The following is a 17808-nucleotide window of genomic DNA, read 5'->3' as shown; positions in this document are numbered from 1 at the left end:
ACAATTTGCATCAAGTTGTGATAGTAAAGTAGCGCAGTAATCGAAATGTGGTTGAATGATTGATTTGAAAACTGTAATGGGAGTCTGAAACAGTAAGCAACTGTTTACACCGCCAAAGAAAAATAGTTTTTTAGCAATTTCATTGTGGATATAATTAAAATGTTTTTTCATAGTCACTGTTCGATCCTCGATGAACCCCAAATATTTGAATTCCTCGACAATTTCAATTTTTTGATTGTAAATATTTATAGTTATAGGTAGATGTTTTGTCAATTGAATTATGTTTATGTTTTGTTGTAATTATCATTGCTTTCGTTTTATTCAGATATTCAGATATTATGATCAGAATTCAGATATTCTGATCATAATATCATTAATTTTATTGATAGCTGTTTGTAATTCAGGTTCACATCTATCTATAGAAAATAGGAAATGAGTGGAAAGTGATGACAAAAAATAGCGAACACTCTGCTCAGGAAAATAGTTTTAATGATGGACAAAATCATAAAAATAACTGAAATATATACTTAAAGTACGTTTGCTTGTGAATTTTTTGATTTATTTCAATTGTAATAAGATATTACCAAATAATAACAATTAGGTTAAGGAAAAAAACCTATTTAGGAAATTCATTTAGTTAGGTCCAGTAGATTGATAAAAGTGTTTATCAATTTTATTTCTTTGTTATAATAATTTAATAAATTAAAATCATTTTCTCTTATGAAATTTGAGGGATGTAGGGATCTATTGAGCATTTATTATGAAAACAATAATGATTCATTGTCAACCAGGCGTACGACTATGCGGTTATGCTGAAAAGATCGGATTTCAACGCTAATTTATTTGATGTATGCGAGAATAGAGATATCATTACGTATTTTATTGAAAATCTATTTAAATAAACGATACACATGTAACTACTGTTATCAACAAACAATTACATTCGTGTTCTGCAGAAATTATAGTGAATATTCTGATAACTGAAAAAAAGTCACATATCAAACAATGCTAATAAATTTTCATCAAACAAATTGATTCAGATAACGAAAAACATTTGTTAATCTGAATAGAACAAATTTTGTGAATAAATTGTGACGTAATAAATGTGTCGTTAATCAAGTTGAAACAAGTTAAATGTCAAGTGAGTAAATGTAGAAATGATTATTGGAACGATAAAAAGTAAAAAAAGAACGGTCGGTAGCCAAGCGGTTCGGCGTGGGTGCTTTGTTCACTCACTCGAATTGACTGCCGTGTTGGTCGGTGGTTCAAGCCCTAGTCTGAACGATCGATCTTCACTTGCTATCGTCCAACCCGTGTTAGGAATCACACGTTGAAAGGTAAGACCTCGTTAATCCTTAGCTCGCACAAGTTTCGACTTCTGAGGGTTGTCGTTCGTAGGGGTGCGACAGCTGGTTAACAGAAAAACAGATTTTAAACAGAACAGATATATTGCCAATATCGCCATTGTTATGAACCATCACTGCCAACAATGGAAATTTTTTAATGATAAGGTGATACACTCATTCAAATTTGTTGTAAATCGTGTTTGTCATCATATTCAGTTTGTGTCTAAAAGTTACTTCTTTGCATGATCTACACATTCATGTATAGGGTTTCAAATTGATTACTTCCTTCCTTTCTTTGGAAGATTCTCTCATCCCTTTTTTTGTATCAGATGGAGTAGTAGAAAGCCAACAACTTTCTTTCCCAAAAAAGTTAATCACTCCTAAAAATATAACCCCTTCAATTCAAATTAGGAAACATGTTATTCAACGCAAAACCCAAAAGGGATATGTGGCAGCGTACCGACACCACTGCTTTGGAATGAATCATGGGAAAGGTTGGATAATCAAAGGCGACTGGGGGAGTATGAATCAAGCACCGAGCGAGTGCAGATCTCGGGGATGAAGTTGGGATTTTGATTGTTAGTCTTGGGAAGTGAATAAAGTGTTAAGTGAAGTGTTGCCTTATCATTACACACCGTGGGTCAGCACAGGATAAATGGAAAAAATCGGGCATATACAGACTAGAATGTGAGGACTGCCCAGCAGCTTATACAGGTCAGACAGGCAGAAACTTCGATATAAGATACCGAGAACATGTATCATCAGATAAAAAATCAGCCATATATTGAACATCTAAAAGAAACAAACCATACAATAAATAAAGGAAACATGAAAATTCTTCATACATGTAACAAAGGAAGGGAGATGAATTTATTGGAAGCGTTGGAAATAAATAAATTGTACAAGGACCCCAAGTGCATGACGCTCAACGACCTATTTAAGACGCAACTTGACAATTTGTGGTAATTACTTGAAAATGGCCTTATAAGCCGAAACCGGTCGTAAAGAATAAATAAACACAGTAGAAACTAGACAAAAGTATTTTTTTTATTCTATATTCAATAGTAGGGTAGCCCACGATGCAAAATGGGGATTTACTGGAGCGTCATAGAGACATATTAGGTTGCAAAGCTTAGATGATAAGAAGAAAAAAATGTTTTATAATATGTAACTTTTCATCGGTGGGGGTAGCGACTATAGATTTTCAAATATGTAAAAAAATAATGTTGCATGGACATACTCGAGCGCGTCAGATATTGATAGCATCAATGTCCTACATATTTTTAATAATGTTCTTATGTTAATCTGATCATTTACATGATGCGGGTGGTTGACAACCCCGGTAATTTCTATAATGTGTTGAAATGTTTATATTTGGCACTTCTGTTCATTCAATTACCTCCCCATCCAGCTTACCTACAAACTCCCTATATAACCACGTTTTTAGGATTCAACCTATTAGTTAATTTTCATTTCATTTCATTCATTTCATTAAAGTGATCATGAATTTCCACAGAATGAACAAGTCATCAATTACACAAATTAGATAATTCAAATCATCTAAAAGAACAATTCGTTCAGGCCAGTCTCAACACCCTACACAGTAGGTTAATGGACTGACACCTATCAGAAAACAACTACTCCCCTGGCTAATACCACGAAGGGCGTTGGATTATATCCGACAGGTGTCAGTGCAGGATTCTTCACTGAAGTTATTCCTGCATATGCTGTTGGCGATACAACTGCCGCAATAGATTTTCAATTATTGGAACACACTTGCAGACCGGTTTCGGGCTGTTTGGCCACTCGTCAGTGCAAGGTAGTGTATATCATCAACATGAAGTCGATGATTTCCGATAATTGAAAATCGAATTCCGTCAGAGTATCATTCCTCGAACTAAGCTGAAGACTACAACAAACAACAGGTTTGTCGTTGCTCCATCTGCCTGTGAACGAGGTAACCAACTGCATATCCAAATTTGCCCAATTCCTCGTAAAAGGAAAGAAATCTTTCACGTATAGTCAGTGGGCATACTTGAAGACTGGCTATAAATCAAATCATCTAAAAGAACAATTCGTTCAGGCCAGTCTCAACACCCTACACAGTAGGTTAATGGACTGACACCTATCAGAAAACAACTACTCCCCTGGCTAATACCACGAAGGGCGTTGGATTATATCCGACAGGTGTCAGTGCAGGATTCTTCACTGAAGTTATTCCTGCATATGCTGTTGGCGATACAACTGCCGCAATAGATTTTCAATTATTGGAACACACTTGCAGACCGGTTTCGGGCTGTTTGGCCACTCGTCAGTGCAAGGTAGTGTATATCATCAACATGAAGTCGATGATTTCCGATAATTGAAAATCGAATTCCGTCAGAGTATCATTCCTCGAACTAAGCTGAAGACTACAACAAACAACAGGTTTGTCGTTGCTCCATCTGCCTGTGAACGAGGTAACCAACTGCATATCCAAATTTGCCCAATTCCTCGTAAAAGGAAAGAAATCTTTCACGTATAGTCAGTGGGCATACTTGAAGACTGGCTATAAATCAAATCATCTAAAAGAACAATTCGTTCAGGCCAGTCTCAACACCCTACACAGTAGGTTAATGGACTGACACCTATCAGAAAACAACTACTCCCCTGGCTAATACCACGAAGGGCGTTGGATTATATCCGACAGGTGTCAGTGCAGGATTCTTCACTGAAGTTATTCCTGCATATGCTGTTGGCGATACAACTGCCGCAATAGATTTTCAATTATTGGAACACACTTGCAGACCGGTTTCGGGCTGTTTGGCCACTCGTCAGTGCAAGGTAGTGTATATCATCAACATGAAGTCGATGATTTCCGATAATTGAAAATCGAATTCCGTCAGAGTATCATTCCTCGAACTAAGCTGAAGACTACAACAAACAACAGGTTTGTCGTTGCTCCATCTGCCTGTGAACGAGGTAACCAACTGCATATCCAAATTTGCCCAATTCCTCGTAAAAGGAAAGAAATCTTTCACGTATAGTCAGTGGGCATACTTGAAGACTGGCTATAAATCAAATCATCTAAAAGAACAATTCGTTCAGGCCAGTCTCAACACCCTCAAATTCCTCGGAAATATCAGCTCCCATGTCGGATAGTCAACTTTGCACATACTTTACTTCCTCCGCAATGCACAATGATTAGTCGCGATCCTTTGCAGGCATGTGTCATAACAAGTTTCGTCCAAATAGAAATTTTTTTGTTATTCAGTTATTTGTTCTAAGTATTTGTTACGCAATTTCACTATTCTTCTGTTTTCCATAACTGCTTGACGTTTGTTTATTATTTCAAATCTAAATCCTAGTTTCTTTATCCAATTCTGAAGCAGCTCACGTTATGGCAGGAAGTAGGTATTCTACCTTATGATTTTAGTTGTAGGATTCTCATTGCTTTTGTAACAGTCATATATTGTTTTTTTCACTGATTTTGTTAAATCGCGTCTTTGGTACTTAAGGTATGTTTTTGACTATTTTGCGTACAGTTGAGAAAAAAATTTTGGTCAAATCTGATGTTGCTTGTAATAGTTTGTTTCCCTCGAAATGAAACTTGAGATGAAGATTCTTATATACAATGAAACATACTCTTTGTGTTTCAATATTCAAATGCATCTGAATCTTATTCACTGGTATCTCTTGTTATCATTGTTCACCATTCCTATTGGAATCACTACACAGGAAAAAGTCTGCGTTGTTATCACACTCGTTATTACTATTAGAACTTGTTCAACATGTTAAATAGATAACAAACATTTTAAGTAATTACACATCTACCACACAGAAACCTACCTAAAACAACTCAACTGCATAAAAACTATACCAGAATCAAATTATATCAATGATGAACATAATCTGAAGATATACATATAATTTGATTCTGGTATAAATATATAACTGGTAGATTTATTGATGTGCAAACTCAGCTTATGTAGTCGTAGGACGGCATAAGCGGTATTGAAAACGAGCGATCAAACAGCTTGCTTTGTCTCTTGTCTGAACTTTGAAATATTAAACGTTCAGAACTGATCTGTATATATTGAGAGGGTTATATTTTTAGGAATGATTAATTTTTTGGGAATGGAAATGGATGTGTAGATCATGCACTTTACTTCTTTGCATGGATGTGTAGATCATGCAAGTTACTTCTTTGTATGATCTACACATCCATTTATAGAGTTACTTATTTTTAAAATTGATTACTTCCTTCCTTTCTTTGGAAGATTTCCACATTTTTTTGTATCAAGATGGAGCAGTAGAAAGCCAAAAACTTTTTTTCCAAAATAATCTGTATACCCCTGCAACTCGACATCCTCATAGACATACCACATTCATATATTCACATACCATTTGGAACCCTTGATTGCCTTCCATTGCTTGTGCTCACGTGACAATTATATTGAAACAGACCTTTTTTGAGGAAGGATAAAACACAAGCACTACAGAAAAATCCATGAGGCGGTCTGAGAGCGGTGCCTGTGCGAAAGTAGCAATTCAAGCAGCTCATTATATGAGCTTATATTTTCGTAGACTTTTCCACTTTCACGACACAATATGTACACAGAATCAACATGTTCATTTGACGGGGGGTCAGTGCACACAGCACTACTTATGAATTACAGTCTTAGGATGAATTCAAAATATTTTAAAATAAATAAACGTTTAAAATATAAAAATCATACAGATCAATATATTGTAATAATAAGAAGAATATATGCGTTGATAAAACAAATAACGATTCAAGTTCTTATTTGAAACTATAAGGCTAGTATAAATAAATGAAGAAACAAGACACAGATGTAGTATTATACTCGAGCTACTAATACCTTTTTATTTCATCCACTTGTTTGAATTTCTTATTTCGTTGTACACAATAAAAAAATGAGATCCAGTCTATTTTGATGATATGACTCCTTGAAACGGTTGCGTCAGATCAATTTCTCTAAGATTTTAAGAGAACAACACATACATAGAAAATAAGGTTCAAAAACAAGTTTCAAAAATACTGAATTGAACCTTTCGAATAGAACACAGGCCAAATATGGCATTCAAATAAATATATAGATATAGCACTTTTAATTCAGCTGATAAGTTAATTCATCTTATCGCGTCTTCTGTTACTTCAACGTCTTATCGTGTCCAAAATCCAGTCCATATAATAGGCCACTCGGGTATACACTCCCGGATAACCTTCCAGGCCACAAAACCGTGGTCCAAATGACACAACACCCTGTTGAACATATCGTGTTGCTTCATTGATATAAGCTGCTACGTGTAGAGGTCCTCCACTATCTCCTGGGCAAGAATCCTTTTTATCTCTTCCTCCAGCGCAAAGTTGTAAGTAGTTAATGTTAGCTTTTGGTTCAGATTTGTAGACGTTTCTGCAATCCTCTAAGCTAACGATGGGCAACTCTACTTTTTGAAGAACCATACTATTTTGACCTGTAACAAAACATGGTCTTATGAATCTGAAATTTTTCAAAAAGCTATTATATATAATGGAATTGGCCGATACTTGATGAAAAGTCAAAACTAACGTATTCAAAAAACACTTTATTGTGAAATTTTCACTAAATGATTTTACGAATACGCAACACGTTTTTCGTTATACAATGGTAGTGAAAGACTCGCCTGAAAAATCCATTGTATGGCGAAACACGTGTAACGTTTCTGTAAAATTGTTTAGTGAAAATCTCACAATAAAATGTTTTTTGAATACGTCAAAAAGGTATTGAAGAAAACTCACTATCATTGAGAAACATCATCAATAATAAATTCAGTGAAGTTTGGTTGCATTTTAATGACATAATCTGATGATAATGATAAAAAACCTTCGAAAGTATAATCAATCGAAATGGATGGAAACAGCTCATTAAATGGAACAAGTTCATTTGAAAAAATTTTGAAATTGAAGTTTCTCCAAAAATAGTAATTGTCACTATATCGAGAGGGAGAGTACGTAAAGGTTATCAAAAAAAATCTGTTTTTCCGTTAACCAGCTGTCGCACCCGTACGAACGAGAACCCTCAGAAGTCGAAACTTGTGCGAACTAAGAATTAACGAGGTCTTACCTTTTAACGTGTAATTCCTAACACGGGTTGGACGATAGCAAGTGCAAATCGATCGTTCATACTGGGGCTTGAACCACCGACCAATACGGCAGTCAATTCGAGTGAGTGAACAAAGCACCCATGTCGAACCACCTGGCAACCGACCGAATAATTTTTAAATAGTGATTTCTATCCGTTTTCTGATGTGAATACTGTTACCAAACATAAACCAATCGATAGTTATTTTAAATTCATATCAGAAACTTCAATGAATAATTGAAATGAATTATGTGAATGTTTCGACCGAACAAGAAGTTTACAAATACTGCGTGAACTATTGACTTTGTGATAGGAATTGCCTGTTGAAAATCTATTTCATATAGGAAAATTCCTGATAACCATCTTTACCTCACTACCTTTCGAAGTTTAAAAAACCCTGATCTTTTCCGTAGTTAACCTACATTAACTCCGCTATGGAGTTAATGTAGGTTATTGATATCTATAGTTGTATCGCAGTAGACGATGAAAAAATATTTTTTCAAATCACATTTCTTCCTGTACATTTAGAAGATGAGTCAAGGAGTATTTTTCAATATCAATAGACGTTCCGGAAAATTTGGGGAATGAGTTCGAGGATACTCGCATCAATATATTTTATGATTATGACGAAATGATATATACTGGCGATTTCAATATAAATTTTTTAGATTCGAATTTTAAGCTATCTAGAGACTTACGAGCAATAACAGACACGGTTAATTTTATACAGAGAATTGATGGTCCCATCCGGATTTCTGAAAATAATGTCTCTCTTATAGATTTACTATTTACTTATTTTGAAAATGTGAGTGCTGACGTGACCGATGACAATTTCAGAAGTTTGCACTTGAATGATTATAACCCTAAGAGTTCGATCTCTAATCACATTCTTAATTACAACCATATTATTGATATTGATTCTGATTCAAACATTTCACACGTTTGCCAAAAAGGCACTTTACCTGATTTACTTGAAATTCTTGAAATCAACCCTGCTTTTAATAACTCTATAACTAATGTTATGTTTCTTAATGAACATGTACAATTTGATTGCCAAAAGTTTTTCAATTCTCCTAATTTCAACTAAATTTTCCCTGCCTTGATCATCCATAAAACCTTATTTTTCCTTTTATTAGTATGGTTGTACAGTTGTTTGGTGGTCAGTTTCAGTTGTTGAACACCTTTTCTTCATTAGGCAATAGAAGCTGCTGATCGGAACAATTGTTCTTCCAACCTTATTGACTCACATTTCAACTCATAGGATTACTTTCACTAGTTTTTGTAACAAGATGGCATTTATGGAATTGTATGGTTGTGGAATTGGCCGCGGGGGTAGTGCGCCCAACTCACGATCGGAAGGCCGTGGGTTCGAATCCCGTCTCGACCAGATATTTCTCTCGACAGAATTTATCTGGTCGAAGCTGAGATGATTCTGCAACCGTGTTAGGAATAACAAGTTAGTCCTTAGCTCGCACAAGTTTCTCAACTTCTGAGAATTGTCGTTCGTATGGATCGACAAGTGATTAACGGAAAAACATATTTTAAACAGATTTTTTTAAGAGGTCTGTTTGCTCAGAACACGAGTCGATATGTACGTGGTAGTCCTTCTTTTGTTATGTTCTGTGTTTGCAAATCTCTTGTCATTGTTTCGTGTCATCTCGATTTTATCTCTTTATATATTTTTGACAGTTGATTCTCCTTTCTCATTCAATTTAGTACGGATATTTTTCATTATGATTCGTTTTCATGTACCGTTTTATGATTTTCATAGTTCAATCTTTTATAGATATGATGTATTAACTTCCGTCGTTTTCACTACTTCAAACAAATATTTTATCATTATTATTGACATGTCATTGTGACCATTTCTTCATTGGTAACATGTGACAATTTTTTTTCTTCATTATAAAATATTTTCTTCTCCATGTAAGTATTTCATACTTCATTGTATTAACTATCGTTATGTTGTTTTTCTTTTATTGTAGAATTTTACATAATTAGCTGATGATGAGCCTATATAGGTTCGAAACACATACTGATTGATTGATGGTTTTACCATTATAACATCCGAGAGTGATAATAAATTGTGGATACGAATTTGAGTTTTTATTTTTCGCCAATAAATTATCAAAATCAAATCAATTAAATCTGTTTTAAAATCTGTTTTTCCGTTAACCAGATGTCGCACCTATACGAACGGCAACCCTCAGAAGTCGAAACTTGTGCGAGCTAAGGTTAACGAGGTCTTGCCTTTTAACGTATGATTCCTAAAATCACCAAAACAATAAACAGATACGAAATAAATGAAAAATGAATTGCCATACTTCACCGATTCTTATTACCTCACGAAAATAAGACAATATTTCGATTCAATATCCACTTAGAATACCAACAATTCATATATGATATTCAGAAATTTTAACATCTTAATCGAAATTTATTTCGAATCGAAACATCATTCTGAATAGTAGCAATTAACTTGAAATAGAGTTATTAATGCATCTAGACATTTAAAGTATGTCGGGTAACTCGGGTGCCGGCTTTGCGGTCTCATGTTAAGGCACGATATATTTTACGAAGAAATCCTATTGTTCAAAAATACGAGTTCAGTCAGTCACGTAGGTCCTCTGTTATTATATTCGAACGATGTGTATTAAATAATTGTACTTTCAAACAAATGTTCTTGTTGAAATTTCTCATTATGCAGCTCATGGAATTATTTAATTTGGGAAATGATATTTTGTATTTATATCGATGCATTCGGCTGGGAATATTTCAGGAAATAATTTCCACGAAAACCACTCGACCTAAAAAATTTTTCAGATAAATGTCCATTTTTTCGAACTCAAACTTATTATCATCAAATAATATCAATCAATCCATCAGCTGGTTGCTCTCATAGTGATTTTATATAACAAAGTTTCACTTAAAAAATGAAAATTTATCGATAAAATTTGGAGGTCTTGTGGTACTACTTTTAATGAAATGTATCTCTTATATTTCATGTTAGGAATCACACGTTGAAAAGTAAGACCTCGTTAGTCCTCAGCTCGAACAAGTTTCGACTTCTGAGGATTGTCGTTCGTAGAGGTGCGACAGCTGGTTAACGAAAAAAAACATATTTCAACATATTTTTAACATATTATCAGTAGAAACAAATTATGTGAACCCTAAGAAGGAAAGTTTGGAAAATTGTTTGCAAATTTTCTTTCACACTGAGAAAAGTAATGAAAGTATTCTTCTGTTTGATGAAATGCAAGTTATACCAACCTGAATCGGTGACTCCCCAACCCGTGACTGTTGCGTATCTGAACTTTGCATCTCTTGAATTGTCGATGGGTAAACAAACCGGTCGAACGTTTTCTGAAAAAAAAATGAATATGGTTCAGAATGAACAAATCATATGACAATGAATCATTTTGGGGCTTATTCCACTCTACATTTCAAAAAAATACCTTTCTACAGATATTTCGCCAATCAGTTCAATATCGGGATTCAAAAATTCATCTTGGTACAACAATTTTTATATAATAATTCTTTAAAAGCTGTGATAGCGCTGAATGTATTCAATATTCGTGGGAAAGATGCTTTTTGGCTCTCTACTTCCCAGATTCACACAAAAAATGTGAGAAACTACCAAAAAGGTTTTTTCCCAAGAATTATACTCTCCTAAAAATATCTTCCCTTCCAATTTATATTCAATGTATTCACTTTAATTTTTCTAGGTTTTCAAGTACAGGTTTGCCACTTATTCATAAAGAAGCTGAAGTAGAGCTACTGTATTCATAAAAAAATTTTTAATTGTAGATTATAGAGGTAAGGGAGACCAAAAAAGATTTTCTTCGCCTGTGTAACCACAGTCACTACACGACCACCTGTCTGGGAAATCATTTGTAATTGTAACAGATGTTACAAACTTGAGCCCTCTGCATAGTAACGCTTCACATAAATACAAAAAAATCTTCAATAGATGAAAATGGAAATTTTTATCATATTCTCGAAACATTTGTGAGATATCTCTCACAATTGATTATGGAGAGTAGGGAGGGTAGAGTAAGGGTGGTGTGGAGTGTAGTGTGTAGGCCCACAGCACTTAGGCCACATGTGACCCATTGTACATCCAAGGAGTTGTCCTCCTAGGTCATCGTCCATCCTGTCCTTTCCAGGAAGGTGGATAGGTCACTAGGAGACATCTCCGTTATATCGGCCGGTGTAGGCGAAGACTCGCCAAACACACACTCTCTTATTGACGATAACTCCGGACACTCGCAGAAAACATGCCTGACAGTTTCATCTTGCTGTTCACACAACCTGCATAGAGGTGTGTTCACCAGCCCCATAATATGGAGGTGTTTCCCTAGTTGACAGTGGCCAGTCAGAAATCCTACTATTAACTGTAGGTTTTTCCTGGTCATCGCCATATATTTCTTCGGCGCCAGCTTCCCAGGGTCGCCCAGGGTGATCCTGGCAAGATTGAATCCTTTGATTTCATCTCATCTCTTTAGGAATAGAACATGGGCGTGACGTTTGGCTAGTTCCGCAATTGTCGAAGTCATCAGGCCATAGGTACCACTGGGTACTAAAATTCTTAGTCCAGCCGCTTCCTTGGCTGAAGAGTCGGCAATGCGATTACCTTTACTTCTGTCGTGCCTTTCAACCCACCTCTGGATAATGTTATTATCTACCGAGGCTTTGGTTAAATCTTGGTGGCACTCTAGTACTAGCCCTGAGGTAACTCGTTGTATGTTCAAGGCTAACAGGGCTTGTCTACTGTCAGTGCAGATTGTCATATTTTTACCAGAAATTCCTTACCTGGCTATTTCATTTGTGGCGTTTGAGATACCAGCCAGTTCTCTTTGAACCATGCTGGTATTTTTCCCATTCCCCACTCAATCCTTAGGCTTAGTGATCTGGAGTAAACTCCACATTCTGAGCCTTCTTTGGTTATTGAGCCGTCTGTATATGCGTATTGCATTTGTAGCACCCGACTCTGTGTTCTGTTTTATTTGATTATGGAGTAATTATAGCATGAGTAACTTTGACAGATTCAGATGTTTATGTGATGACAGTGATTCTTATTCAAAATCTAAAGAATATTTGTAGCATCCAGCAACCACTGAGATGCATCTCCACGCTACTTTCTTTTATGGTTAAATCGAAACACCAAATTCTAGCATTCGTCAAAGTTAACCAATAGTGAAACTGAGATTGACAGCCCGGGAAAAAGCGGGTTGAAATACAAATGCTAAGCTACATGTTCCTAGTTAGCACAAAGGTGTTTGGAAGTTTTTTTTGGGTAATTATACTCCATCTTTTATTGATTTCATATATCACATACACTAACTGTGCACTCCATGAGTTTTTTGCTCCTAGTGCAAACTTAGTGTTGATATAAGAAATAAAATTACTAGGTGAATACCTGTAATTTGTTATACATAAATAGTGGTTGATCCCACTCGAATTGTTTTGATAACAAATGCCCTTTAACACACACAAATATTTTCTAAGAACGTTAGCTTGAATATTTCCCTATTATTGATTTCAATCAATCGAAATCGAAAATCAGTTCGGAGTTGAACTTGAGACAGAATAATATTAACGGCATATTGCGTGACACTTAAGGCAAACCCCCATTCTATAATCTGATCTGATATACCAAGGTAAATACCTCAGAAAAAAAAACTGATCAATACAGTTTATTGTATGATTCTCACTATAAAAGGGTTTTAAAAAACCGAGACACGTGTTTCGCTATAAAATAGCTTCCTCAAGCATAAACTGCTTGTTAACATATTTCAAAAGATTTCAACAGATTCATCGAACCCAAAATTCTCTAACTGACTTTAGGAATTGATAAGAAAAGTCTCAACTTGTCTTTTTCTGCCATTTCAGCTGAAACTGACCTGATCGATTGCCCATCGTCAGAAATTCACTTTGCTCTGTGTCAGTTCACAAAGTAACGGTTCTCAGTCTGTGGAATAGTTAAACTTTGACATAGTAACTATATGAAGTTGTGAATCGATAATAACATTTGTTAATGAAACAAAGGAAATTGGGTTAAAGTTCGATGAATATCATTATTCTCAAAACTCACCAACATTCAAGTTCATCCTGGATACCCTCAGAAGCCCAATATCATTTTGTATGACGTTGGGATTGAAACGAGGATGGGGAAGAATTTCTTCAATTGCTAAGTCTTGAACTGGACCTGAGCACTTCCTTTGTCCATTTACCATGATTTCACAGTCTGTTCTTGTTAGTATGTTGTGTTCTCCTACTCTGACACCTAATCTGGAAATGATAAGAAAATATTTTATGGAAAATAGTCATTTTCAACAGTACCAGAAAGTTTGAATTACTCAGATGAATGAACTTCTCTAACAATTATAAGATATACTGTTTTGGATGCAAAAAACACTAAATAGGTAAATAGGAATTACATAAACTACATCTTACGATTTGATCTTCAGAAAATTTGTTTTCCAAACTATATCACATATATCAAGACAAGCGAGATCTGTCGTGATATACGTAATATTTTATAAAAAAAGTTTGTGAAGATCAAATCTTAAAGTGTAGTTTATGAAATTTCTGTGGATCGTCATCAAGTAACGGTCGGATCAATCAGAAAAAAAGGTGAATAAGAGATAATTTGTTCTTCAATAGATATTCTTAAAACATCTGAAATATTTTTGAGAAATTACACTGAAAAACTTTAGGGGTAACTTCCGATGTAGCAATTGCTTTCAGGGCATTCAAAAAATATTAGTCTTTCCGATCTGTAGAAAGAGACAGGTGAATGATTAAATGATTTTAATGGTTTTATGATTGTTATTTCATAACTTTGGAAGATTTCAGATTCCTTTTCATGCTAATGAATCTTTGAGAAATTGATTTTCTTCAACTACAGAAAAAAAACTCACTCTGTACTCAATCAATGATTTGACTCGATCTTTGACTAGCGTTAAATTTATTTGATAATATCAAGTAAATTGACATGAACAGTAAAATTCTAAAAAAGGTAGATATTTTTTTTTGTTTTTGTCTAAAATTCAATTTTATTCCCGATATATAAAACATATTTCTTTCGAGATTACATTTCGATATTGGAAAAATAGTTTGTCTGTGTTCAACAACGATCATATCCATACAAATGGCAACCTTCCGGAGTCAAAAATTGTTCAAGCTAATGATAATAATGTTTATATGAAAATGTTTTTATGGAACGAAACTAAAGTAACTTTAGTTACAAATAAAAGTGTTGAAAAACATTTTTCGTAATAATGAATGACTTCATATCTTTCATCCAGCGACTTATATATAGCCCGCATCAAGCTATTGTGATACTTACCTATTCTATAAAAAACAAGGCTTTTTTATCAGAATTACCTGTCGAAATAAAGTTACATATTGTATTTTAGTTTATCTATATACCTACACTGCAACAATTTCATATAACATAAATTGTGTAATGTATTAAATTGATGAGATTGAATTAATTCGTAATTTTTTTATTTTTCAGTTATCGCTAGAAATATTCCTTATTTTTTTTCCGGGTAGCCTACTATATTGGATATAGTTCTCTTCAGCAAAACCTTCTCGTTTGATAACCATGTCATAGGAGTGCATAAAAAAATTGTTCGCATCTTGGGTCGCAAGTCATTTGGAATTTGGAGTAACGTTATATTATTTTTCATGCTCTCTTCAGCAAACCTTTTCGTTCGAAATCAATTTCATTGGGGTGCATGAAAAAAAATAGTTCGCATCTTGAGTCGTCCACCACATTAGATTTAGAATGAAGTCATGTTATTTTTCCCATTCTGTTCATTTGATACCCATATCAAGAGACCGCTTAGAAAAATCAGTCCGTCATCTTAAGCGATCAGCCATTTTATTTTGTTTACTCTTTTCTTCAGCAAATCCTTTCAATTCCATGCACCCCCATATCTGAAGGTTGGTCGAGTGGTCGAAAATTTTGGACATAGAATGCTTTGCTTATAATGCTTCTTCCTCTTTCGGTTCCTCTTTCGAGATGAACCGTTGCACATTTGTCTATTCTGAATTCCATACCGATAGCATGCGTGTATTCTTCCATCACTCTCAAGGACTGATGAAAATCATTTTCTCCAAAGGCATAAAGTTCAAGAGCATCCATATAAAATAAATGGGTGACCCTCCGGTTTCATGGGGTGCCACAGTTATACCCTAAAGTATTTCTAAGCGCAACTGATAATGGCGATTGTAAGATGCAGAAGAGAAGGGGACTGAGAGAACTGCCATTAAATACACTCTTTCTGAAAGTATCAACACCCTGTTTGGACCCTGGCTCGATCAGATATTATAGTGAACCGAGTCCACCAGAGTGGTACCAGTTGTTCAATCAATCTCAATTTTTTGTCAGGTACCGTAAGGCATATGAGCAAATGCAACATGAGCAAATGCAACATCCGTCCAATACTCGGTCAACAATAAGATGTTCGTAAACAACTCATTACATGAATTCAAGCAAGTTATTGGTCTGTAATTCTTAGGAATCCACAGTCCACCCCTCGACAAACCAATCGGTAATCGGCCGCTCTGCGTCCAAACATGCGTTGAAAACTCTGGCCAGATGGCGATGGATGCCTGGTAGTTTTTTCACCAAGTGTTCAGCACATCTGGGCCTGGAGTAGCAACGTTCTTGAAACCTACAAGAGCTCTCCGAACGTCATCCGGGGTTTCCGGGGTTATCAAGTTGCGCAGCTCATTGAGCTCAGGCTGCTGAAAGCTTTGAACTGGGCAAAGGTTGAAGTGTCTAATTTGTTGCGGGTGTTCAAAGATGTTCTTTCAGAAGATCACCTGATCAGCGGTCGACTGATTATCCACGCGGAGGTTTTAGGATAAGCGAGAAGGTTTTTCATGTAACCTGAGGTTTTTCGTGATACTTTTCTCTCGCCTCACTAGTGACTCTTTAGTAGCCACTAGCATTCGTATCCTATCAAGACAGTGCTGTTTTGACTCAGAGTACGATAGATAGGTACGTCGTAGTTTGGCGGCTATTTTCCACACTGCAGACATGAAAGGCCTATTGACCGCCCTATTATAATCCATCACACATTAAATACGAAACGCGTGTTGTCCCGCCAACGTGATCCTAGTCTCCAACTTGTGTTCCTGTCGTGCAATTTCCCGAACCGCAAGGCCGAGAATTCATCCTTCCGATTCTGAAAACGATTGGATAACGCTGTATACGGTGGTGGTAATTTGGCAGATGTCTGTTATGTTCTTCTGTTAGAATTCTATGAACTTCTGCATCCAAATAAGCCAGTTCTTGTTTTACAGTGACCTGATTCAGTGGAGCGCCCTGCGTGTTTTGATAATCTCCATTGGTAGCATGATGCGGGTCTCCGCTCCAGCTGTGTCAACGGGTGGTAGAACTGTCACTTTCACCACTTTGTAGGCATGCTGGTTCAGGATTTGGACGGGAAAGGTGGCATGCTCCGGATGTATCCTAAGTTTGCGTTGGTCAGGTCCTATCCCCCGAAGCCCCGATACATTCATGAAGGTACGCCAGCATTATCAACCGAAGAACACTACCTACACCGTAGGGTAAGTGATCATTGGGTCCGAGAATCATGTGCCCTGAGTAAGCGCAGCGAGCCAAGAACGACAGCTTTCTGCATTTGTCTGGCTTAGATTTCTGCCTCAGTGCGGCAAGCATGATTTTGAGATTTGAGAGGAGAGAGGGCATCATTCCATCAAGGACTCCAATAATCGGAACAATCATCTTAGATTTTAAACAGATTTTGATGCAGTGGTCTGTATAGTCTGCGGAGTTCAGAGATATATTCTCGATATTTTATCCATGTTTCCTTCTCTTTTCGGACGATATTCGTTTCGCCGAGAGCTGAAATCTCCACGACAAATATCGTCTTGCTCTGTTGGTCAAGAAGGACTACATCAGTCTTATTAGCTCGTATGATCCTGCGGATGAAGAACGATTTGTTCCAATAAACTCGGACCTTCTCATTTCTCAGAACGGATTCAATACCCTCCGGAGCGTAGTGCAAGACCGGTGTCTCATCAATACCGTAAAAGTGCCGTAGGTGGTAATGAATCACTTTTAGGGTCGCGTAATGTCGATGGAAATAAGCCGATACCGCATATGCTGAACATGCTGACATCAAGTGCATTAGGGCCTCAGACGCCTCTGCACTTTGTGTCGTACCTCTATACTTATCACGCGACTGCGGTAGACTGTGGTGTTGAAAAAACTATCCTCGCAAGCCATGATGAACCCTTAAGTATTCGACTTCATCTCACTCGACCTGAGGAAAGCGAAAGTCAGACGCTTTGAT

The 17808-nt window shown here is 36.1% G+C and overlaps 1 protein-coding gene across 1 annotated transcript in view; it reads right to left on the bottom strand.

Annotated features, from left to right (window-relative positions):
- Positions 1-6043: 6043 nt before the first annotated feature.
- The window catches only part of LOC111505297 (phenoloxidase-activating factor 1-like), a 43271-nt gene continuing 31506 nt past the window's right edge, over positions 6044-17808 (bottom strand). Inside the window, exons 5-7 of the mRNA XM_074180624.1 lie at positions 13566-13762; positions 10742-10834; positions 6044-6824 (exon numbers count right to left, since the gene is read on the bottom strand). Of these exons, the coding sequence (XP_074036725.1) occupies positions 6505-6824; positions 10742-10834; positions 13566-13762 (610 nt within the window). The 3' untranslated portion in view covers positions 6044-6504. The remainder of the gene's footprint in view (positions 6825-10741; positions 10835-13565; positions 13763-17808) is intronic.

This window comes from Leptinotarsa decemlineata, unplaced genomic scaffold (assembly GCF_025532065.1).
Source record: "Leptinotarsa decemlineata unplaced genomic scaffold, Ldec_3_MD MMD2_tig00026299_RagTag_RagTag, whole genome shotgun sequence".
NCBI classification, from domain to species: domain Eukaryota; kingdom Metazoa; phylum Arthropoda; class Insecta; order Coleoptera; family Chrysomelidae; genus Leptinotarsa; species Leptinotarsa decemlineata.
Note: the sequence above shows the minus strand (reverse complement) of the source record. Positions and strands in the feature narration are given on the sequence as shown.